General features: G+C 36.2%; 1 protein-coding gene across 1 annotated transcript in view; it reads left to right on the forward strand.

Moving 5' to 3' along the window:
* VRK1 (VRK serine/threonine kinase 1) overlaps positions 1-21,933 on the forward strand; it is a 37,738-nt gene extending 15,805 nt beyond the window's left edge. The window contains 6 exon segments of the mRNA XM_049828548.1: positions 368-500; positions 1,893-2,013; positions 3,065-3,123; positions 4,304-4,482; positions 9,239-9,332; positions 20,594-21,933. Of these exon segments, the coding sequence (XP_049684505.1) occupies positions 368-500; positions 1,893-2,013; positions 3,065-3,123; positions 4,304-4,482; positions 9,239-9,332; positions 20,594-20,676 (669 nt within the window). The 3' untranslated portion in view covers positions 20,677-21,933.
* The last annotated feature ends 4,052 nt before the right edge of the window (positions 21,934-25,985 follow it).

Here is a 25,985-nt window from a genome sequence, read left to right on the forward strand (position 1 = left end):
AGGGTAGGGTAGTAAGTGTATTTAACTCTATGAACACTATGGAGTTTTCTTTTTTTTTTCTTTTTATTTTTTTTATTTTATTTCATCTTACTGGTAATAACTGACGATTTTACTGTACTTGGCCTCAGCATCAGCAAGAAACTACTTCCAGATCAGACTGCTGTACAGAAAACAACAAAATTTATTTGACACATTGTTCTCAAATCATATGTAGTAATCTTAATAAAGCACTGGGAAGGGATTATTTAAAGTCAAAAACCTCACCTTTTTAATACTTTTTAAGAGTGGTTGGTAGTTACACTTATTATTTGTGCATTTTTTGTATTTATAGTTCTTTAATCTTAGAATTATTTTTTTTAATTACTAGGTGTACTTGGTGGATTATGGACTTGCATTCCGATACTGTCCTGAAGGAGTTCACAAAGTATATAAAGAAGATCCTAAAAGGTGTCATGATGGAACTATTGAATATACCAGTATTGATGCACACAACGGTGTGGGTAAGGATGTTAAACTTTGGTTTTGGCAATAGGCATTTGTGCATCCTTTTTATGAACACAAAAGACTTCATTTGCTGCACTGAGTTTTTTAAACAACCAGGTTTCTTAATCTATAAAAAAATCTTATTCTACTCTATGGACTATGCTAGCATTTTTGGTTTTTTTCAGTTTTATATCTTTTACTTTGATATTAATTTACTGTATTTTTAATGTAACTTTGTTAAATAGATTTCTCCAATTTATGAAGACTGTTAAGATGTTTAGTGTATAGCTTATTTTAACTGAGTAGAAATGGAATACCGCTTATGAGATCTTGATAGAAAAACAGGCCCTGTTTTCAGGGGATAAATACTTTCTGTTATCAGTGTGAACGTTGCTCCTTCGTATTTGGCAAAGATGCACAATATTCTTTATCTTGTTTATGGCTTAATATTTAGAAGATTTCGTTAAAGAAACTTCATTTAATCATGAAATAATATTTCATAATTCTGCCTTTAGTCACTGAATATCAAAAGGCAAGAAGTGAGAAAAGGTTGAACATGAAAAAGACAGGTCTATGTCTGATTAAACATTGAGGATGTGTAGTGAACACCAATTTTATTTTCTTCATTCTTAAATTTTGTTTTGTTATCCATAAAAGTGTCCTGCAAAAATATAAATTGTTGAAAATTACTATTTAATTCAGGACGAACTGTTGCACCTATGCTTAGAACTGAACATGAACAAAGATGGCTTGATTTGCCCAGTTAAACTTCTAGTGTAGCCTGTGGTCAATATACACGTGGGTGGGTGTTTTGGTGTGGTTTTGTGTTGTTTTGGTTTGGGATTTTTTTGGTTGTTTTGGTTTTGTTTTTTGTTGGGGTTTTTTTTTTGTTTGTTTGTTTGGGTTTTTTTCCCCAAGGCTTGGGGATCTGATCTATTATTTTCCTCCATTCAGTTTTCAGGCTACATAAAATATTTCGGCATCCTGGAATATTTTTTTTTCAGGAGCTGGGGTTTTAGCACTCTTACCTTTTTATAGAAGAAGGAAAGTAAAAACTGTTTTGAACAAAGTCAATCACTTCACTAACTTGCTTTGTATTTTCCACAATTGGAGTACTTAAAAAGCTTCCCAGATTGGGATAACTGCAGCATGTCGTATCCTTGAGTAGAAGAAAGAGATTGATAAAGGACTTGAAAATGAAGTTACCCTTTAAGATGTAGGAAGAATATTTTTTCCTTCCTTGCTTTCAGGCTAAAATAAAGAAATAAGTAACAGATACAGCAGTGTTGCATTGTGAGCTTTGGCTTTCTATTGTCTTAACATATTTACAAATTTTAACTGTTGTTAAACTATGTGTGCTTTATTAGCTGCTCTTACGGTTCTTTTTTTATGTGTGCGTATATATCTAGCACCATCAAGACGTGGTGATCTGGAGATCTTGGGTTACTGTATGATTCATTGGCTTAGTGGCCATCTACCATGGGAGGATAATTTGAAAGATCCAAATTTTGTCAGAGACTCAAAAATCAGGTGAGAAACCACTTGTTTTCTTTCTCTTTTGAAATCGAAAACAGGAATGAAAAAGTCTTAATGTAGAAATGCTTTGTCCTTTCAGTATGTTCCCTTTTGGTGAGTGGGCTATTGTTTTGTGTACCCCTGTTTCCTTTCATTGTCTCATGTATCCTTGGCTTGTAATTAAACTTTACTTGTACTGTTCTACTCTGTCTTCTTTTGCATATGTGAGATGGTTGTTTATCCACCGCAGTACTGTTGCTTTAGAGTACTGCCATAGTTAAGCCAAAAAGCACTCTTATCAGTATACAGGTAATCATTAGTCCTGCTTTACAGAAAGAGAACTGAAGCATGGAGTACGAGTAGCCTTTATAACACCATGCTCTGAAGTCAGTGGCAGAGATGAGATCTAAAGGTGGATCTTAAATGTCTTTGAGCATCATTCCAGGTAGAGGAATATGGCATTTTTAATTTTTTTTTTGTCCCTCTCCCTCACTGTTACATGCCTTTGTCTTCCCCCCACCCCCACTCAACCTTCTCTTGTCAGATATTTAATGTGAAGAAAGCTCTCCCAGCACAGCAGTTTCTGTCTCATTAATAAGTATTTGTTATCTGGCTTCCTTATTTCTACTTTTAACACTCTGGCCTCCATAAATGTGAGCGAAGCTCCCACCCCACATCCCCCCAGTTTTTATTTTGTCAGGGGATCTGCTCTGAATATTATCAGCTAGAGAAAGAGTCTTCTGGCAGGAAGAGGTGAGACCACTGGTATGTGAGGGTTTAAAATGGATTTGTTCTTTTCCTTCAGTCTTCTACTTGCTTGCTTTTATAGGAATCAAAAACTGATGAACAAAAACTTAGTATATTGCAGATAGCTTGTCTGGCATTTGTCAGGTTCTCATATGTACTGCACTCCTAACAATGGCCGTATTAAGTCATACCAAAGGTTTATCTAGTAGCGTTTCCTGTCTCTGACAGTGGCCCAAGCTAGGTACATAGGAAGTCTATCAAAACGGGCATGATTCAGACTTTGAAGGAAACAATAGTTTTGAATAATTTTGTTTTTCAGATGTAGAGATGATGTTTCAGTTTTAATGGACAAATGCTTTCCTGGGAAAAATAAGCCAGGTAGGAGGAACTATTTTAAATTAAAATACTTTGGTTTGTACCATGTGGTAAGCATTCTCTAATAATTTGTTTTAATGTCCTTTTTCTTTGGGGGGAGGGGGGGGAGATATCCATCAGTCTGTCTGGGTGCCACCACCAGATTGTAGACAACTTTAGAAATTGGGTAGAAGCTCTGAATTTTATATTTACACGGGGTACACTGAGTGTGTACAAGGGAACGCTGTGCTACTCTGTATTCAAATAAAAACAGATCAATTCAGTTGCTGCAAAAGGTGAGGAACTGTCAGACTGTCAGCAGCTTTTTTCCTGAGAGGTGTGTCTCGGGCATTGTACTCTAATCTGTTGCTTCTTGAAGTCCTCCTTGTTTACTTAAGTTTGTATCTATTTTTCTTCTTACTTTTATCAGCAACAACAAATTGGCATGAATTAGATTGTTCATTAGGAGAAGTTTAGACTCTTCCTTTTGGCTGCAGTTATATGAACTGCAGACACTGTTGCTTCTAAAGGCAGTACTAAGTATTTGCAAACATGAAACGTGTAAGTTGATTTTTCACAACTGAATTCTAGAGATTCAAAATATAAAGTAATGCGAACTTGAAGTCTAGATTGTTTCTATTTGGTGTTGGCGAATTGAGCAGATTGTTTTTTTTTTAACCCGACTCTATTAGAAATACACTTTCTTGGGATCTAAAACTTAAATATTTAGTTATTTCCAGCTACTTCTGGTGATCAGAAGAGTGTTTTCTCTGTCAAGTGTGACTTGTCTCATTTTTCAGTGGTCAAATGTTTCACGTATTTTTTTAATATGTTTCAGTCTTGAACTGACGAAGTTCTGGGATAACATTGAGTTTCCTTTACAACATTTTAAAATATAGACATAAGAAATATGTAAACAAGCATTTATTGGTGAAGATTGGCCTATTAAATTTTTTACGACTGACTGTTTTCTTCATTGCGATGAATGTGTAAAAAAACAGTGATGCTGTCATCACTGTGTAATGAACCTTGGTATAATTTTTTTCTAAAATGTGTTGTAGTAAAGTCATAATTATGAGTTTATAAATAACCATTTAAAAAAATAGCTTAAGTAGTGCATGCATAATTTCTGACTCTTTTATGGTAAAAGTGAATGATTGAAATGTTTTCAAATAGAAATTAATTGGAGGTACCATTTCTTTAGATGAAATAGCCAAATATATGGAAAAGGTAAAGCTACTGAGCTATGAAGAGAAACCTGTTTATCAGCATTTCCGAGAAATACTTCTGAAAGGTCTTAAGGCCATTGGGCAAAAAGATGATGGAGTACTTGACTTCGGCTTGTCAGAAAATGGAGACTTGAAAACAAATCCCATGCAAAAGGTTTTTATTCTAAAAATTTGTCAGCTTTTATGGCATTTTTTTTTAGTTAAGAGTTAAAGTGGTATTGGAAGTAGGTGTCATAACTGTATCCATAGGAAATAAGCAACTATTGAAATGTTTGTTTGATTAAGTTCTATTCTTACGCATTATTTCTCTAATTTAACTTCACTAATTGTTACTGAAACTTAATACAGAATGATATTTATAGGTGTGCTTTCATAGTAGATAATATCTTGGATAACAGAATGTGTGTATATAGTTGTAATGACATTTGAACAGATGAACATTCAGTTAATTTACTTATTTTTTTTTTTAAACTGGTAAAACTCCAGATGGGTCAAAATACATGTAAGGTAAAATAAGTCTAGTTTTTGTTTCATATTAGTTCCCTTTCTGTGACTAGTTCAAAGCTTGGCATAAAGATGTATACTTAAAACTAAGTATTTGATTCTGGAATTCACATATTGAATTCACTGTGATCTAGTATGTTATTTATGAGTCTTAATTATAGTGGTAGTGTAGGGGTATTTTATTCCTTGTATTTAAGAAGCCTTAAACTCTAGATTTGGGCTCCCATTTGAATACAGAGTAAGAATTTTTTAAGCCTTAGGGAAATTGCATGTTAAAATGGTTTATAATAACAATTTAAAAAGGACAAATAATGGAACAATAAATCATAGAATCACAGAATGGTTTGTGTTGGAAGGGACCTCTAAAGTTCATCTAGTCCACCCCCCCTGCAATGAGCAGGGACATCTTCAGGTTGCTTAGAGCCCCGTCCAACCTGACCTTGAATGTTTCCATGGTCAGGGCATCTACCACCTCTCTGGGCAACCTGTGCCAGTGTTTCACCACCCTCATCGTAAAAAATTTCTTCCTTATGTCTGTCTAAATCTACCTTCTTTTAGTTTAAAACCATTACCCCTTGTTCCTATCACAACAGGCCTATTATTATTATTATTACTATTATTATTATTACAATTATTATTATTATCCCACACTTCAAACTGCATTTATTACTTGTTTGTTTGCATTTGTTAATAACAAGTGGGCAATTTATGAACCAGGCAACTGAGAATTACAATACAGAATAATAGCACAAGAATTCTGCCTGTTTAGTGACATGATCAGCAGTGTGTTAAAGATGGACAAAAAGCACAAAAGAAAAAAAGCTGTAGGATTTTAAAGTCTTCTGATGATATATGTCCAGCTTTTCTTCTTTTTGCCCAGCAAAAAATACTTTGGCTAAAATCGTACGGCCATGATCTTTATACTAATATTTTCTGTTGAACTGAGTGTAAAGAACTGTCCAAATGAAGAGTTCATTGGCATAAATTCTTCTGTTCCCCCTGTGGATCAACATGGTTTGAGATGTGTGTTTTGGGGGGAAAAAATAATGTGTTTAATGGTTGGCTGGTTTCTTTGCTGAGTAAGTTGGCCTGCTGCAGAGCCAACATCTGTGACCTTTAATGTCCTTGTCCAGCAAAGATGGCTGGTGCACATTTCCAATGGAATAAAAATTAAAAAATCTTATTTCTTTAGCCAATATCAGTTAAGACCATTCCAAAAGGGTGGGATAATAGTTTTTCCATAGGTTCTTACCTACTAGCATCAATTAGGAATTAGCTTTTACATTGGGTTTTAGTGGGGATTTGGGTGTTATGTGGGGCTTTTTTTGTTTGTTTGTTTTGTTGTGTGTGGGTTTTTTGTGGGTTTTTTTTGGGTTTTTTTGGGTTTTTTTTGTTTGTTTTTTTTTGTTTGTTTTTTGTTGGTTTTTTTGTTTTTGTTTTTTTTTTTTTGTAGTTTGAGGAAGCATATGCATGGTCACCTTGCTCAGTTGTCACAAATATGTTCAGGCACTTACATAAAATAATGTGTACTGGCCCATTTGAGGGTTTTCAGCTGACCACTTCATATTGCAGTGGACTTCATGCTAGCTACTTCATGCCAGCTACTGCTAGACTGTCCACACAGAATAAGATTGATTGCTTGAAATCAGGTTGTCATAGCCTGCTTGCTTTTGACCAAATACCAGGACAGTTGACTCTTCCTTCTATGTTGGATTTTCTAGGCCTTGTAACAGCTGTGGTGTAGGCTAGGGTAGAAGAACAGATTGTGTCAGTCTACCTTTCAAGGGCATATTTTGCACTTCTGTTCAAGAATGAATAGAAGGAGGGTCTTCAGCAGGATATCCTCCATCCCAGAATATATGTTGGGGAACTCATGCTACTAGGTTTTTTTTCTGGGGGTATCAGACATTATTATCATTATCATCATTATGAGAGGCTAGAAGAACAGGAAGACAATTTGTGCTAGTTGAGAGTAGCTGGACACTTAGATACACAGAGGAAGAAAGGAAGAACACAGAATGCCAATTAAAAATATATGTATTTTCAGTTGTGACAGGAAGCTCAACTTGATGACTGAGTGTTTTAAAGATAAGCTCCAAATTCCAAAGTCTGTTAGAAACTGCTTTCCATAAAGTTAATTTACCACTGATCAGTAGCATCTTGCCTCTGAAAGCCAGTATCTTCTAGCATGTGCTGAATTTCTTTTGGCATGCTTAATGTCTAATTTGGAAAAGAAAAATGCAGTCTGACATCCACCCTTGAGAAAATGGTGACCTCTAATATAAAGTATTTATGGCATTTTGGCTGTACTGATCTTTTAATCACAACAGGTCTTAAGACACCTACTCTTCAATTCCTTTGAAGCAATCTACCATAATACTTTCTTAAAACAGTGTTGTTTGGTGTTCTGAAGTTAAGCTATTTCATAGCTAGGAGAAAATATTTCTAACTTCTGTGTAAATAAATTCTTGAAATGCAGGATTCTCCTGTGCTTTCAGCTTGTATAGCTAGTTGAGCCATGATGTGCATTATATGTTGCATATAAGCATGGTTGTTCTGGAATCTAAATCGTTCTCCAGTATTGGTGTCTGGCTAAAACTCACAGATGTCTGCTATATTAGAAGTTAACATTTTATTTTCTATATCATGACTGAGGTTTCCCCAGATGTATAAATAAATGAAACACAGTCCACAGTTCTGCTGGAGATTGGTTTGGTTTTGTTTTGTTTTTCCTGTACAGTAAATGCATGTTAGTTTGTGTGTGTGGTATTTTATAACAGTTATAGGAAACCAAGACACTAACAGTACCATGTGTTGAAGGAAGTATCTGGAGCTCTTGACTAAATTATTTAGGGCAAGGACCACATCATACTTTTGTTTAGTGCTGAAGAGTTGCTGGGAAATATTGGAAGTAAACTAAACTGGAAAAATAGGGATCTTAGTGATTTGTGGTTCCTTTTAATGTTCAGCTTCAGTTGTGCAGGTGTTGCTTTTGTCAGATGAATGCTGCCTGATTTCTGCTGCTATGTAATTCACCTGCATCAAGATTAAGAAACCACTTTTTATTAAATAAGCTTGGAAACAAGATAAATGCATTTTGCTTTTGTGTAGGGTGTATTGGATATCTGTTTTTCTGATGAGCGTTTAAAATGTTTTCTAGTACAATTGGGAGGAATGCATTATCTCTCATATAAAAGCAGTACAGCGCTGAAATAGTCCTCCTTAATTTTGGTCAGAATGAACAAAAGTGTCTGTGTTTATTCCTGCCTAATGCATCACAAATCTGCTGACATGCTAACCTTGGAGTCTTGGCTGGCGGTAATCAGGCCTGTGCACCGGCAGGAAAGATGTACCTAATGTACTCCATCAGTGCAGTTTGCATATGGAAGTTCTCACAGGGGAGCTGCCCTGTGCCAGCTGAGGGTTACCTGCCCACTGCAGTTATTGTATGTAATTATCGAACCAATCTGTTCAGCCCAGCAGGGTTTAGATGGTAATCATGAAGCAACACTTTGGAAAGGAAAGATGTAATGCACTCTCCCTTTCTCTCATGAGCTATGTGAAGTTGTAGCCACTTTTAAAGCTGTATTAGTAAAGCTCTAGTCTCACACAATTAAAAAAAAAAAAAAAGTAAAAAAGGAAAAGATAAACTCTTCCAGTGTTCATCAAAGTTACCCTCTAGGTCTGGTACAGGTACAAGTCAACTCATCCTTTGCAAAAAATCACATGGCTTTAAAAAAAATAATCTTTCCATAACCACCTTAAGAATATTTTGCAACAGTAAGATTAATTGTAATACACAGATAATAACAGTTCTATCCATTAAGAGGTTTTAAGATAATGTACCTTGAGTAGACTTCATGTTTCCCAAGTACCTCTCTTTGGAACAGAACCCATAGTTGCTGTTAGAAAAAAATAATAATGTACTGTCAGTGGGTATTAGCTACTTTTAAGCTGTGCAAAGAAAGCCTTAAGAAGCAAGGATCCAGATAAACTTGAATTTAATGAGGTGTAATTGCTTTTTTTAAAAGCAGTTAACGTCAACTTTGGCTAAAATGTTTTTCTGTGTTCTTTTAAGATTTTTCAGATTGCTCCTTTTGTAACAGTTATTCAATATAAATAAAAAAATGGTTTTGATCATAAAAACTTGTGTTTTCATACATTAAAATTTCAACTCCTAATGAGAACTGCAGATAGGGGAACTGAACTTTTAAATTGTCTATTGCCTAGTATTAGTATTCTTGCATTAATATATGAATAAATTTTCTCTGCACATGGAGATGTTTTATAATACGTGAAGAAATAATACTTGAAATTGGGGGATACCTGTGAGGATAAGGTACTTGCTACTTTGTGTAGTCTTTTCTGCTCTTGAGTTCAGTTGCCTTTTTTTTTTCCTTTTAAAGAAAAAAAGAAAGGCAGCAGCTACAGCCAATGAGAGCACCGAAGCAGAAATGGAAGATACAGGAAGTCCAGAAAAAAAGAAACCTACTTCTTCTAGTAAGTCAAAAGAATGTTCTCACAGTCACGGGTACTGGTGTGGTAGGTTAACCCTGGTAAAGGCCAAACTCCCACCCAGCCACTCATTCCCCTCCTCAGTTGGACAAAAGGAGAAAATAGGATGAGAAAATGCATGGGTTGATACAAAGATGGGGAGACTGTTTACCATTTACTGTTTTGGGCAAAACAGACTCAACTTGGGGAAAATAAATTTAATTTATTGCCAATTAAAATAAATTTGGGTAGTGACAAAGACAAACACTAAAACACCACCTTTCTTTCCGCTTCTCCCAAGCTCAACTTAACTTCTTCACTCTAGACTCTACCCCATGCCCTGAGCAGTGCAGGGGGCATGGAGAGGAAGTGTGTTATGGTCAGTACGTAACATATTCTCTCTGCTGCTCCTTCCTCCTCACATTTTTCTCCTGCTCCAGTGTGGGCTCTCTCTTTTGGTCTGCAGTCCTTCAGGGAAAAACTGTGGCCCAGTTCCTTCAGGTCCTTCTGCTCCAGTGTGGGCTTTTCCATGAATTGCAGGGGATATCTGTTCCATCCTGGGTCCTGCACGAGCTACAGGGAATATCTGCTCTGATGCTGTGGAGCACCATCTCCTTCTCTGACCCTGGTATTCCTTCTGCTGTTTTTCAGTCTCCTCCCTGCACTGCCACCCCCCGCCTGCCTGTCCAGTGTTTTTTGCCCTTTACTAAATGTTTTCACAGACGTGCCACAAACAAGTTGGGCTCAATTTTGACCTACAGTGGGTTTGTTTTGGAGCCAGCTGGAAAGGACTGTGTCAGGCACAGGACAGTGCCTGGCCTCTTCCCACAGAGGACACCCCTGTAGCTGACCCCAGCTTACCAAAACCCTGCCACATGGCCACATATACCCAATACAACTGTTTACCTCTAGCAATTCAAGTGCTTTTGATTGTAAATAATTTCTTTTTAGATTAATAAAATTGAAATATTTAAACTGTCTGTGTAAGAAAGGTATACTCTCCAATTACATGCTGCCTAAAGCTGGTAGAAATGCTAGGTGATAAAAAGTGGTGGTTGCACTCCATTCTTTTGCTGTCATTCATTCTCTCCTCCATTCTCATTTTTGCCCTCCCATATTGTCCAACTCATTGTCAGAATATGCTGACTCCCCAGGACTACTTCATCAGTGTGTTAAAGCCAGGGGCTCGCAGCAGGAGCGTCTAAAAGCAAGTTTAAATAAAGTTGAAGAAAGGATCAGCTATAAGGATATAAAATGCTAAAGCTACTTTTCAGGTAGTTTGGCATAGTTTCAGTGTTGTCTGGAAAAAGTCATGGACAGATAAAGTAGGATTATTCTAAGTCCAAGATCAGGAATCTTCAGTAGATCTGTATAGGGTAAGCTTATGGTGAGGATCCAGTCAGACTGTTTTCTGGATCTAACCTTCTAACACCTTCATGTAGATGAGAACTGAATTCAAGTAATTACAAAGATGTTTTTCCTAAAGAATTTTTGATTCAGACTTTTAAGTAAAAGAGCAAAAGTTGTCTGTGGTCAAGTAGTCTAAAAATAATAAAGCACTAGCACTGGAGTTTACCCCAAAACAAATCCGCTTGTTTAAAAAAGGTTTGATGGAGTGTGGCAGGATGGTAAATCTAACATTTCCAAGACAGTAATATTATTGGTAAGTTATGGATTTACCCTAGTATATTTACTCAAACAGTATGGTACAAAGTACAAGTAATTAAGCTAATGTTGTTCCATAAGGTGACACTGCTCTGTTCATTTTCAGCTGTTCACATTACAGAATTCTGATCATTAAAATCAGTGATTATTTCTCTTACTTGAATGCCTTTTGAATTCTTGACTTCAATTTATTATGAATTTTCTAGTTTGTCAGTGGCTGAAAAAGTGTTAATTAGATTGGTTTTTCCTTCAAAGTAAGTATAATTACTTGATATGATGCTGACGTTTATTCATAGGTTTAGCATTTTAGATTTTATTTAAGACCTTATAACAAAATATTTAATACAGCTGACTGTTTTCTGGTTGTGATTTGATACACATGAGCATAATATACTTTCATTTTATATTCTATATTATATTTCTTTTTTCCTGGGATTGTAGATTGAAATTCTCATAGACAGACATGAAAAAGAACTTGAGGAATTGCAATCCAAGTGGTAGCATCACCTTTTTGTAAATGCTAAGTTTTTTCAGACTAAGTAAAGCTATTTAGGGGGCTATATATATATTTTCAGCATCTAGTGGTTAAAATGAGTGGTGGAGCTTCAATTTAAACCTCCTCTTGCCAATTCAATGGAGTTACAGGTGAAATGGTTCTAATTTCACCTTTTTATACAACCCAATTTAATGAATACCAAGTGGGGGGAATATATCAAATGATTTCAGGTGAAAAGTGATACATGTACTTACTCATTTTGTTCTCTCCAAATTTGGAATTAAAAACTTTACCACTTATTACGTGATTCATAAATCTGTGTTGAAGGAAAGGGCAACTGTTTCATAATCTTATGATTTTGATGCTTTTGATAAATTGAAAATAGCTGGTTATTATAGAAATACTTAAAACTGTTTCAAAATCTGACTAGTTTTATGTTACCATGGAATTGTTTCTCTGTTACAGGATTAGTCCTGTGGCTAAAAAAATACCCTAAAGTTCACTGCCCAACAAAATTGATAACTTCTTGATACATCTTAATTGTAGAAATTGAAGTTTAGTCATACAGGAACATTTAAAAAGTTTTTGAAATGCTATTTTATTGGTTTCTAAAAGGGGATAAATATGGCCAGACAGGGGTTACTCTTCAGGTGTTCAAACAACATCTGATGAGTATTTGGACTTAAAACAGTGGCAAGAAGACCTATGCAGCCTCTTGCTGTTCAGCTAATCAGCATTAATCACATCTGACTATGCAGTTTGTCTAATCCACTCCAAAAGATTAGTCGGCCCAAAAAGATCCTGATCAGCTGTGCAGCAGTTTGAGTACACCAGGGTGCTCAGTGGCTACAGGGACTGTGCCAGTAATGAAATCTGCTACTGCTGAGGCTGGGGAGCCCCCAGGCTTGGTGGAGGGGGAAGGAAGAATGGCACTGAGAAAGGACAGGCATCTTGAAATTCTTGCTTTTTCTGTCTACTCCCTCTGGTTGTTCTCAGCGTAAGAGCGGGCACTTCAGATGAGTTCATTAAAGGCCATCTCTTTCAATTATGTCAGCCATCAGTGTTTCTGGAGCTGTCAAGCAAGAGTGTTAGACTCTTCTTTTTAGAAACAGAATTTCAGAAAGCCCTCAAGAAACAAGGTTTGCTATACTTCCGAAATAAGATGCACAAAACTTTGTGGAACTCTTAAATTCTGTTTAAATTAGCATGTTATCAGTTTCCTCTTTTTTTTCCTGTGGTAACTGGAACCCCATACGCTTTCCTGAAAGCTGGAACTTTAAGAGGTATCCCTTTTAAGGTAATATGGATGATGTTGAAGTATTATATTGGTCAATGTCTCTCCACCAGGAAAAATGCTGTCAGAAGAGATGATTTCTATTTAAACGAAAATATTTTTCACACTTTCAGCTCCATTTTCAGTATTACCTGCCTTTATGTATGATAGTAAAATATACAGGCTTATAAGTGATCATACTGTTAAAGCAGAATACCGAATTTTGGCATACACTGTGTGTATCCACCCACAATTCTGCAGGGGTGTACTGCATAATATTAATAGGACTAATATGCTTATTTTTAATCAGTTTATATGGAATAGGCAGCTAGTATAAGGAACTTCAGTGAAAATGACATAAAATCTGGAAAAATAAGAGTTTCATGAGAATTTATAAATAATCCTAGGTTCAAAGCTACCAATAGAGGTAAAACCTCTACCACTAGCAGGTTTTTCTAATTTGGGGGTTGATGAAGTTTGGGTTATAGAAATACAGATTTTTTTTAGAACAGAATTTTTTTACACCAGCCTTTTTAATTTTCTGTTGTGAATTTTTTTTAAACAATTTTGGGGTTTATTAATTGGAACAGTATAGAGGAAAAATACTACAGTAGACATGACAATGGTAGTACTGTATTTTTTTAAAGTAGTTTTTTAATAGCCAATACTGCTTGGGGTAGGAATTGTGTATATCTGTATTGCTGGATAACATCTAACATGGTAAGGCCTTAACTGGGGTCTTTGGTTACTCTTGCAGTATAAATAACAAATTATGTGAACAGCTCCAATATGAAAACAGTCATACTGATGCATTGGTTAGAAGGCATTCCAAAATGGAGGTTTAACAGTATTTCTCAATTAATAGGTACTTAGCTTTATGTTTATTTACATTGCATGGCTTTGCATAAATAATTATCTGGGTTATTGTCTTAGAAATCTTTTTTCCTTTATTCAAGATTTATTACTTAATGTTGGAGTAAATCTACATGTAGGCTCATTTTCATATTTAGAGAATTATTGGCCTTGTCATCAAGCTATGGGAGAAAGCAAATCATATGAGCTTTTTTGAGCTTGTTTATGGCACCACTTGTTACTTGTCTTTCTACTCCACACCAATGCCCACATTGTAGGTAGATTTTTACCTCTTAATTTTATACCCTAACATAAACGTTTTCAGCAAAACCTGTATTTTACGATAGTTCCAATTGTCTGTTACTCATCTGTTCCTTCTTGTAAAGGATTTGGTATTGACTAGTATCTGTAACAGGCTCCAGGAGTAAGTGGGTGTTAGTCTCAAAACAGTGTATCTGTCTCTGTGAGTAGTCACCAAAAGATGTGTCCCTTTCTGTGCCATTCTTAGCCTTCCCGTACCTGTCTTAGGAATGTTGCAAGTTAAATGCTCTAGTATGAGAGTTTTATGTGAGTTAGTTTTAGAAGTTAAAAGCATGTGCTGCTATGTTGTACCTAGAAATTAACAGGAATATTCAGGTTTTAGAGCAGAGAAATACTGCTCTCATTTGTCAGAGATAGACAAACTTGCTTCTGTATTTTGCATTAAGTATACTCAAAAAGCGATATGAAATGATCTGTCTTTTTATGGCATGTCCTGAAATTGTTTGCGGATCTTATAAAGCTATTTAAATTAGAAGAGGTGTGGTAGGAGGTGATTTTTAAGTATAAAGATCCTTAAATATGATGGGTAGGAAGGCTAAAATAAATTAGATCTAAACTGAATATATCTTTGTGGTTCTTCCTGAATAATGTTTTTCCTTGACAATTTGCAAGTGAGAAATTCACTGAGAAGCACCTTGAACATGTGCCACTTAAAGACGCAAAATTAATGTCTGAGATGTAAAGCATGGGAGTGTTCCTATTTACTCCTGTGTCTGCTTGGAACACAGTTTTCTACTTAGTCTTCCTTTATATTTTAAGTTTATTTCTCTACAATCTCTTCTGACCACTTCTAGCGCTTAAAGCACATTTAAAATGTAAATACATTTAAGTTCCTCGCTACACTTCATGGGACTTTCTTGTGTTTGCTGCTAATAAAAAGGATTAAATTAAAACAAAACAAAAAACCACTCAGAGGAAAATTTTCCATGGGGTAAGGTTTTGTATAATGACTTTACATGTAGAACTAAATCATTTAAGAATAACAAGTGATGTCTGCTTTTTTGTTGTTTTTCTGTGACCTGAAGATGTATTGCAGTATGCTGAACAAGTGTTGGAATTCAAACTTTGATATAAAATTTGCAAGTGAAATTTTTCTACAGGAAAGAAAGAAAAATTGTACAGCAGTGACTCAGATTTTTACAGGGAACTAATCTTTTTCAAGATTGCAAGTAATATATTTGAATGAAACTTTGTTCCTCCTGCAAATCACTGTGTGGTGGAGAGGAGGGCTATTTTTAAACACATGCTGCATGTGACTACTGATTTATATGTGTTTGTACAATTCTGTTTAGGAAAGTCTTCAGTAAAGAAATTTACTTTAATGAAGTAAATCAGTTTCAGTTTTATCTGGAACAATTTTTTATTAAATTTTTTAAGAGGACACTCATAGATTTGTTGTTATCTTTAGGAAATACACAGGCATAAAGTCATCAAATAATACATTCTTGTGTCCTGATGTTTTTCCATATTATTATATGGGAAGGTATGTTATCTTTAGGAAATACATAGGCATAAACTCATCAAATAATACATTCTTGTGTCCTGATGTTTTTCCATATTATTATATGGGAAGGTATGTTATCTTTAGGAAATACATAGGCATAAACTCATCAAATAATACATTCTTGTGTCCTGATGTTTTTCCATATTATCATATGGGAAGGTATCAGCTTCGTTTGTTGCAGGAAACAGAGGACTTGGAAGAAGTACCTAAAGCCAAATCCCATCCCATAACTATACAAACTTACTTTCTTCTCTCTCATCCCCACCCTGCAATCATGTATTTCCTGGAATTCAAGTCCATATTTGCATTCTTCTGGTCTCTCTGTTCTTTTTTTTTGGAATCATATTTCTGAATTTTTGTAGAGAAAAGAACTGCTGAGAAAAGAGAACAAGCCAACTGACCAAAACTACTATTTGCTGCCCTTGCAGTTGCTTCAACAGCCTTCAAAGTACTGAAAAATTCGTGTTTGAGAAGTGTTACGCTACCAGGTTTTATCAGCCATGCAGGGTTCCCTGGCTGAGTTGGGAAACTACATACTCTTCTTTACTTCATCTTCTTAAAAGAAAAGTAGCTCTTCCTTGGCACCATATTCAAACTGCCCAAACTGATTTGAGAACGGTGAACTAATGAAATGCTTAAACCTTATTAGGTGCTGCACAACCTGGCTTCACTTCCCATTCAATGTTTGCAGCTGAATGCTGAGTGTAGTCTTTCAGCTTCCAATTCTATTTGTATTTTTTTTTTTTATTCCTTCCATATGTAAATAGCAATTGTATGGGTTCCATTCTCTTGTTTTCCCTTTTCAGTTTGCTGATTGTAGAACCCTTTTAAGGGGCAGTTGATGGAAAAAGGTCTCCTAGGGAGCAATCCAGCAAAATGACTTGGTTATTTGATATGATCAAAGACCACTGAAATATGACTGAAGCACATTTTGCAAGACAAAAGTGATACTGGGGTCAGTGGAAGAATTTTGAAGAACTGACAGTGCTAAATTTGTCTCCTTTGGAAATTACAGGTCCACAATTAGTTACTTAAATTAGTAACAAAACACAGTCTTGGATTAATTTATTGGACTGAGTTCTGATATAGTGGCATATGCAAGGTTGCATCTAGTTGACTAGGGAGACTTGTGTTAGGTTAGTGGTCCTCTTGTTCCTACTTCATCACTTCTCGGGTTAACTGTGGCAATTCAATCTATGTGGCATGAAGTTGCCACTATTAAAGAAATATCAGTTCTGTCATAAAACTGTCCTGCTGTGGCACACTGGGTATCTATAGAGAAATGATAATTAAGCTTCATCTACATGAAGACTAGTCTGAGAACATCTCTTTCAGAAACCACTTGAGAACTCTTCACCACGTGGTCCAACATTCCAGATTTATTGACCTTTGTTTCTTAAAAAGAAACATAGCAAAGTGTGTGTTTGAGATTATGCACGTGTGCACACCCATTGGATTTTTTTTTTATTTAAGAAAGGAAACCTTGCAGTGTCTGATCAACATACTTGATGGCATGTGCTTCTTTTGAGGGTGAAAGATGTTAGCTGTATTTGATGATGATTACTACAAGTTTAGTTTAAGAGCTTGCATAGACTAGAATCGCTGGAACTCTTCGGCCATTATACAGAGACTGGCATGTACTCAGTCTTTGTCAGGTGTAAATTCAGCATATGCAAGTGATGCAGTTACTAACCTGCGTGCCTGCTGCTAGATGTTTTTCACTTACCTGATGTTTGCCTGGAGTCTAAAATCTGTATGTGCTTCTGTTTTCAAATATTCTAGCCTATGATGTAACCTAGAAGTCACCATTCACACCTAAATCATACCTGATTTCATCTGCTCGGTAGCTGTGTTTTCATGCTCAGAATCTCCCGCTGTCCTCATTTCCATCAAAGCAGGCGATTAAGTGGGAAACCTAAGCCTCTGGTGTCTGCTTATTTTTACTAAAGGAACCTCTGCCATTTTATAGAAACTTTCATTTTTTGACTTGAGTACAGTTTTATTTCTCTTACTCATAAGACTTATGTGTGTTTCTAAAATGGTGTATGTAGAATCGGAAAACAAGATGAGAAGGGACATCAAGAGGTGATCTGCGTTATACACCAGCTGAAGGACAGGCTTATCTATCTACGTCTTTGTTAAACTTGATACATACCAATATTTTCTCTTAAAACCTCTATGATTAAGATTCTAAAATATCCCTGGTCAACACCACTTGTAATACTTAACTATCCTTACTACTGAAAAGGGTTTGATAAGGCAGAGTATTTTCTTTTGATATTTTTAGTACCTAACATGAATTTCCCTTAAGCTTATTAGTTGTCCTATCCACTGTGGACATGAAAATTGCTCTCATTTTATGCAGCAGTCTTTTGCACATTTGATGAGTACAAAAGGCTCCACCACATCTCTCTCCTATTTTTTTTTCCTTTTTCAGATAAATTAGTTAAATCTAATTCCTTTTTTTGTGTGTGTGTGTGTTAAAGTGCTAGAAACCATGATCACCACTCCTGATTTTCTTTTTTTTCCCTCCATTTTTCTCAGAACTTTCAAAAAAGAGTACTGCTGGGTTTCTTTTGCAAAGTTGCTTTATAATACTGTTTACACAGAGAGGATCAGATATCACAGTCAACTTGTCTAATAATGCCTCTGGAGCCTGTGGGACTCTTTATGCCTCTGCTGAACTTTGTTCCAGTCTCAAAACAAGCTGTGCAGTGACACCATCTGGTTTATTTTTGCCTATATAATTCTTCCTCATTTAAATTGCTGTTTCAACCTAATTCAGTTTAATCTGCTTTATAAAAACCCTCTCCTTTTCTTGTAATAGCTTTGTTTGTGTCCTCATTTGGTGCTGCCCACACAGGACTGTTTTCAGAAACAGAACTGACATTTCTCCCACAAGAAAAGTTTGTGGGGAGGGGACAATATACGTTATCAGGCTCACTAATTTTTAAAATGCAGACAAGTTTTTCGGTATAGAAGACCTTCAGTTCTGAAATAGCTGCAAACTTTGAAGCTAAACATGAGTTGAAAGCAGTCTTTCTGAGTTTAACATAATTAATCAGATAGTTTAAGAGAATATTTCTGCTGCTTAAGTTTGAAATTATGAATAAAAGAACCACGACAAGGATTTTTTTTCCTTTTTGTTATGATTCACTTAGAGATTCTCCATGATCATGGTTTGTTTAGAAAAGCCTTGAAAAGAACTCATTAATGTAATAAATATAAAGGAAAAATCAGAGACAGGGTAGCGCTCTTCTCCTTTTTGGTGTTCCAGCATGAGCAACTGGAAATGGGTAAGCTCTTACTGAACTAGGAATTAGTAAGCTTTAATTGCTTGTATTGTCTATGACTACCATGAAATACTACACTCCTGAAATACAGCCATGAAAATCCGATAACTTATTTCTTTTTTCTCTGTAAACAAACACCTGTAGTATTTTCCTACCGAAGGTCATCATTTTCATATTGACAGTCTTTCTGATAATAGAACATGAATTTGACCTATCTTTGCAGCATTTGATTATACAGTCTATGATTGGATGAGAAGAAAAATCAGTTACCTCAGTCAAAACTGGTGAAGATTAATGAAAGGGAGAAAGATCAGGTTATTGTTTTTTTTTTCTTGAAGAGAAAACTTTGGTCATTCTCTGCTTTCTGTTGCAATACAGAGTCTCAGGAAGGATAGAGAGAGGAAAATCGGTACGGTTCGTGCAGTTGGTAGGATAACTTGGCCTACATGCCAGTAAGACTACTCAATTTGAAAAGTCAGAAGACATGTCTGTTGCTAGTATTCACAATTATAGCAACTGAAATATTGTGTGACTTTGAAAATTATAAACTAATTCTTGAAGATAAACCAGAATTTAGCTGGGAATAGGAATGATTTACATAGTTACTACTTTAGTTTGATACCTGCTTGTATAGCTTTTAGTGAGCAGTACTTGTAAGGGTACCAGAATGGATTTGGTTTTTACATAGCAGTTGGGAGATGGTGGTGAGATTTACTCATTGAGCTTGAACGATCTGACTCATACTCCTCAAAGGCTGTTGTCTTATGCAAGCAGCTTCTTTCTTAAGGTCTTCCATGAAACTCAATTTTACCTTTTTTTTTTTTTCTTTGTCAGTAACGCAGATTAAGAAGTTGACAGGAACGGTAGTTATATATAGTTTTACAAGCAAGAACTTAGAGTTAGGCAAACTGACTTCAAGGAGGAAGTCAGGATTTAAAAAAAAAAAATTAAAAGAAAACCTCAAACCATGACTAGGAGATGAAAAACATTTAATTGTTACTGCATTTGTGAAAATGGTAGCAATTTTTGTTATATGTAATATTTTTTCTCAATGTGACTGTAGTTGAATGTGATTCACGGAAGTGAGCTGTGGTATGGGGTTTTTTTCCCTTCTCCCTGCTAGTGAGCAGGAAAGAATGAAAGTGCAGGGAGTTTATTATTGTATTTAAGTATGGTCTCTTTGAACAACCTGCCTGCCACATTTGTTAGGAATCTTATTTAGATGGCACTGTTCGTTACCTTTGTTAATAAAATATTGTCAAATAATAGCTTGAAATCTGTAGGTAAAGTTGCACTGATAGCTGAGCTGATTTAACAGCTTGACATCGCTAAAAAAAAATTTTCCTCTTTTCTACCTGTGTGCCTTCCACCTCCCCATGTATAAGCTCCATTCAGAACACTCTAAGATGCTGTAACTCACTGAACTATGAGAATACTAGACCCCAAAAAAGTTCTTTGCCAGGTCATGGAGCTGCATCAGCTTAGCTATAAGGTCCAAAGAGCACCAAACATGGCTTAATACTGGGCAGGATCATAGAACTGAAAATTGGTGCATGGGAAGGAAGGAGGGGTTTAGCTTCTAAACAGGATCTGATTCTTCATCTTTTGGTGGAGCTGAGCTATTAAATTGGCTCAACTCTATGTAATGCTACTGTTCGAGAAGTTGAATTGTACGTGTTTTTCAGGAGAAAATTGGTGCCCAGAAATTGTGGTAATTCTTCTGACTGTCATGTGTCCCCCTGTCACCCCAGTCAAGACTAAATCTATCCTCTTAAGACTACAAGTATTTTCTTGTGATCCATTTATGTTATTTTATTTTTTTTTAATAGAAAGTCTTGTCTTTTTTGTTTGTTTTAATTGCAGATGTGGTAGCTACCAGAACCCGGAAGATGACCTCACCAAAACCCAAGAAAGTCACAGCAACCAGAAAGAGAGTCCAGAAGTAAATAGTAGATGGAGCAAACTAAGTTGCTCTTTGCCTTATCTCTGGGTTTTTTTCAGTTACTGTAGCACTGGAATCTTTTTCTTTCCTTTCTTAAATGATGAATCCTGTAAAAACACAGACTGCTGTTTGTACCTGTTTTTGAAGAATAAATGTTTTATTAAAATATTTGCGTAATTTATGTATACTTAAATACTAATGCAAAATTTTGCCAATTTTGAAGTGAGGATGCATTTTTATTCTTTATGTACACAAATTCATATCTTTAAGGTGAACTGAAAGAAAGTGCTTTTTTCTGCATTAAAATGTAGAAATAAAGCCTTATTTAGTTTTGTTACGGGTATTTTATAAGGAACAGCAGTGTTGCATCTGACTTCTAATTTTGACTAAAGCCTTATTGGAGGTCACTTAGATGTACACTGAGATGAAGTCCAAAATGGTAGAGACATCTTTTAAATATTTCTCAAGTGTTTGAATTAAAAAAAGAGAACATAAGACAAAAATCACATCCTTCCATTCTTGTTTGTTATATAATGTGTTTAAACAATTCTTTGGAGGACAGGTAGCAAATTTTGGGTTGGGCTGGTTTGGTTTTCTTTTGCATAGTATTTGTGTTTCTATTGTTTTTCCGATTATTCAGAGATTCTCTCAAAACAAGGAGACCAGAATTTCAGACATAGGGCCCAGGGCAAAGAAAAGAACCAACCAAACCCCAATGCCAATTCTCACACCCCCCTTCAGTATTTCTTTTTATGTTAGTGAAAAGAGTACAAAAGTTATAGTTTTGAAGAATAACTTTGTGAAGTATCTAGTTCCAGTGAAAGCTTGACTCATGTGTTTCTCATAACAAAATAATGGTTTACCTTTTTTTAGTAGTTGAGAAGCATGTAACCTTTCTTAAAAGTACTTCCTTGCTTGGCTTTGAGTCATCTTGTCAGAGTTGCAAGTCAAAAAATGCAGTGTTTAATTTACCACTACTTTTCACTTGGATACTGCAAAATTACATCTAATTTGGACATGAACATTATTCTTATCAAGGAGACTGCTTTATGAAGTTTGGCAAACCAAAAGGTATTGTTATGAGCCAATGGGTGGTGTATTTTTGTGGATGTCCAGTGCTCTGCTTGCTTGATTGTGTAATGTCTGAGTAGCTACTCACTGAAATAAGTTGTAGCATAAAACGTTGAATGAATGATGAGGTTATGTTTTGAAAACAAGGGAATCCATTGTTTTGAAATAAAACTGGAATAACATATTTAAAAGGTCTAGTGCCTTCTCATTTCTGTTCTGACTGCTATACAGACTCATTTTCCTGGTTATTAGCAAAGTGTGGCTGATGACTTTAAGCATAGCATTTTCTTTGTTTCAGATGTAAAAATAGGACTGCTGAAGTCTCTCTCATATTTAAAACTCCTCAAATCCAACTATCATTTTAATGACTTCATTTAATTGTTTTGTTCAAAAAGTATGTTACCCTATTCTGAAGAACTGTTGTTGGGAAAGCATATTGTATTCTCCTGCTTGTCTTGCATACTCAAAGTCATTCTTTTGTACTTCAGTTGTTTGACATTTTTCTTTTTTTAGTAACTTATTTACTGGTAAACTTCCTTTCTTTACTTTCCAAGTTTTCAAGGAGTGTGTTTTCTTTTGATGCTTCCAAAGCCAAATGCAACAAAACCAGTCGTTTCCATATATTTGAAAAGAATGGTTTGAGGTGCAGATTTCATAAGCCACCCCTACCTCTTCCCACCCCCAAAATGTCCTGGCAGAAGTTTGTACTGGTGGCAAATGTTCTGGGCAAAAAAAGAAAAAGGCACTTTCCATTCTAGGTGAATGTTGTTTCAGGGCTTGTCTCTGCTCACAAGAGACTGCAAAACTACTGTCTTCGCAGGGAAGAATGTCTCTGGCTCACTGTAAACTTCAATGATGCTTAAAGTGTAGGGTAGTCAGGATGAGCCAAGTGGAAGGCTGTGATAATACCTGCAGTACTACTGTATGCATTGCATACAGTATGTGCTTGCACACATGTGTTTTCGCTGTTGTGCAAAACAGTGATGGGGAAATACACCACTTTATAAGAGGCAGAGGGTGTAGTAGGTTTTTGTTGACATCCCCATTTGAAAGTAAAGCCTCTAACACAAAAGAAGCAAGCTGCCTTTAGACTGCATTTACTGCTCTTGATGACTCCAGTTGTGTGTAAATATTAGAAAACAGCAGGGTCCTGCATTCCAAGAATCACTTGAGCAGTGCCATGAAGACAAGTGTCCTTACTGGTATTGTAGTCATACTCCCAAGCTCTCCTGCTGTTTCTAATCTGTGCGCACAGCCGTGAAAAAACTGGACTGACATTTACAGGCACAGCAGGGAGACACTTGAGTAGGGAATGTTAAAGACTCCGCTACCTATGTTTCAAAGTGGCCACCATACATGATAAATCTTCACAGGAGAACTAGTCGGCACTTCAGCTGATGGTGTAATGAGGATATTGATAATGAAGCACAGAATGCTTCTTTTAGTGCTTGAACATTTTGCAGACAGATTGTTTATATTTTTTCCCCTAATCTAAAATATCTGGAGAGAGAATCAAATTCAGGATGGGTATAAGATATTTTTTAGATGGTGCTGATTTGATAATTTTTACAGGAATATTTCCCAATAAGTTAATTTAAAGTAATAACATAATTCCCGATGCGTGTTGCAGCTAGCATTAAGAAGGGGGTCAGTCGCTTTCCTGAGTAGTTTGACAGACTTTACTCACTGTTTTGTCCCAGTGAGCTGCCAGATTTGGGATGCCATAATACCAGTAATGCAATTAGGTTTTCTGCACGTTGTCTGGTTGACTTCTCAGTTAAGAGTTTCTTTCCCTTTGGGAATAAGACTAGACAGACTGTCATTTGCTATTACTAATTCTGCTTAGCATTATCACTGGAGCTTTTTTGTAATTAGCTATCTTACTTGGCTCTTAAATTTTAATAGCCAATTGAAGCTACATTTTAGCCAAGTTCCATATCTAAATTGCATTCAGTCCATTAACAAAGTTGGTTAAAAGGCTATTAAAACAAAAGCCAATATATGGTGGTTAGCACTTACATGTTTGCAGCAGTAGCAGTACCAGCCTCCAATGAATATTCTCAAGAAATGGAACTTCCTTCTAGCAAAGGAAGTGCACAAAGAATGACCAAAGTTTGTTTTGGGAACAAAGGCTGATTTTGCAGAATACTTGTAGAAAAAAAAAGAAATTGGAGTGTGTCTTTTTCTGGAAGAAGGTGGGAGAGATGGGGGGAGATGCAGAAAGGGGCAATTAATGGTTCTGCTCTGATTTGACAGGTTCTGGAAAAGCCAAATAAACGAAGTGATGTTTTTCTCCATTTCAGCTGATCAAAATTATTAGCAAAACCATCTGAAGCACCTTCTGGTGGAATTGTCATCTTGCTGAGTTTAGTTTGTAAAACATCCTGCCAGACATTAAAAAAACTGTAAGCATGCCAGCACATAGGCTCAGAGCACCGCTTCTCTAATTGATAGACCCTATAATTTTCTTTTTTACTGAAGACCATGGCTGGATACCTCAGCCTCCCGAGTAATTTAACGTAGCATCAGTCTGAATTTTTTATCCCTAGTAGCACTTGTTTAAATTAGATTTTTCTCCTCTTTTCTTTCTTAAGGTGTAGACAGGAGATTAACAGCCTTTGGATCATCCTGTGACAAATAATGGCTTTCTCAGGCTTTTCTGCTTTAAAAAAAAGAAATCTTTACTGTTGTGAAGACATCAGATATAATACTGCTACAGTTTTAATAGAGAGTCTACCAGTTGCTGATGAGTTGTTTCAAGGATGGTTTGCAGTGCCCTGTATGGGTGGTGATAGGTAAGTATCAGTAGCTTCATTGTAGGAGGTGTGAGGCAAACCCCAGATTATGTCTGGATAACTAGTATATATATATGCCTTTACCAGCATATATAATGGGATATCTAAATTAGAGTTTCCATAGTGCACCAGTTCCATTGTTAAACCAGACGTAGAGCTGGTGCCCATTGAACATGAGTCAGATCCCATTGCTTGTAGCTGCACTGCAACATCAAACTGATTGGAAAAGCTCTGTGGCAGTAAGTGCCATTCCTTCACCTCTCATACTGTTTTGGGGTGCTGGGCTCTTTGCAGTGATGCAATACTCAACGGGAGAAGGAATCGGTTTTATCTGTGTGAGGATTGATTTTCACGATGTCCATTCTCATAGGCAGGGAGAAAGCAGGTGTGGTGGGATCAACTTTGGAAATTCCTAGTCTTAGGATCTCATGCATAGCTTTATGCAACTGCACGCTAACTCACGTGCATTTTGGTTTTCTCCCCTGATATTTTCAAGGTTCAGCAGCTGAAGATTTAGAAAGGTGATTCCATGAATTATTTGCTTCATTTTAGGCCTTCTTTATCTCTCTGGATGATAACTCTATAGCAACAGTTTGTGTTTTTGTGTTGTTTTTTTTTTTTTTTCTCCTTTTCTCCTGAAGGGATATACAGAAAGGGAAATATACTGTTTCTGTGAACTGAGTTTTGCCTGGGTGCTAAGTAATCCAGACAGCTTAGAAAAATGCAGCAGCTCTAATGGGATGCTACAGACTAGTTTTCTCTACACTGACTTGCCATGTTTTTAAACATGAAGTCACCAGCCGTATTGCACTTGTACTTCTTTCTAGTTGTCTGTGTTTCATCTTACCCCAACCAAAAGCTGTCTTCTTTCAGACTAGAGCATATCCTGCCCATGTAGGCTTCCATGTCAGATTTGAATGCCCTTGCATTTAGGTCTACTGCATACAAATACCCGAAGTATTTTCAAATGCACCTCAAGTTCCACAACTGCCTAAGCTGCTGACAAGTGAATCCTGACAGCTTTTTCTTCACCATTGTGAATGCTGTTACAAGCCACAACTGAGGTTTTGCATTTTCCCAGGGATACCCCAAAGGATGAAAGAGTTGTGGAGTAATTGTCATTTGATGGGAGAAAGATTGCCTCCTGTATTTCTACTTCTTGTCTTGGAAGGTCAGCTTTCCAACCCTGCAAACCTTAGCTGCTGTGATGGGTTTTCATAAGTATACTCAGAAGAAAAGTGATGAGAACACAATGAGACAGCTATGAAGTACAGTAGAAGTGAAAAGAAAATACACGTTTTTATGAACTTTCCTGAACTAATTCCTTTTGCCAGACCACTCCAGAAAGGAAGAAGCTGGCACAGTGGTAATCTGCATCTGCAGCTTCTGAGAGAAGAAAAATGCTTCCTTGGCAAATGGAGCAAGAAACCTAGAAAATTAAGGATTA

The sequence above is a fragment of the Accipiter gentilis genome, chromosome 25 (genome assembly GCF_929443795.1).
Source record: "Accipiter gentilis chromosome 25, bAccGen1.1, whole genome shotgun sequence".
Lineage (NCBI taxonomy): Eukaryota > Metazoa > Chordata > Aves > Accipitriformes > Accipitridae > Astur > Astur gentilis.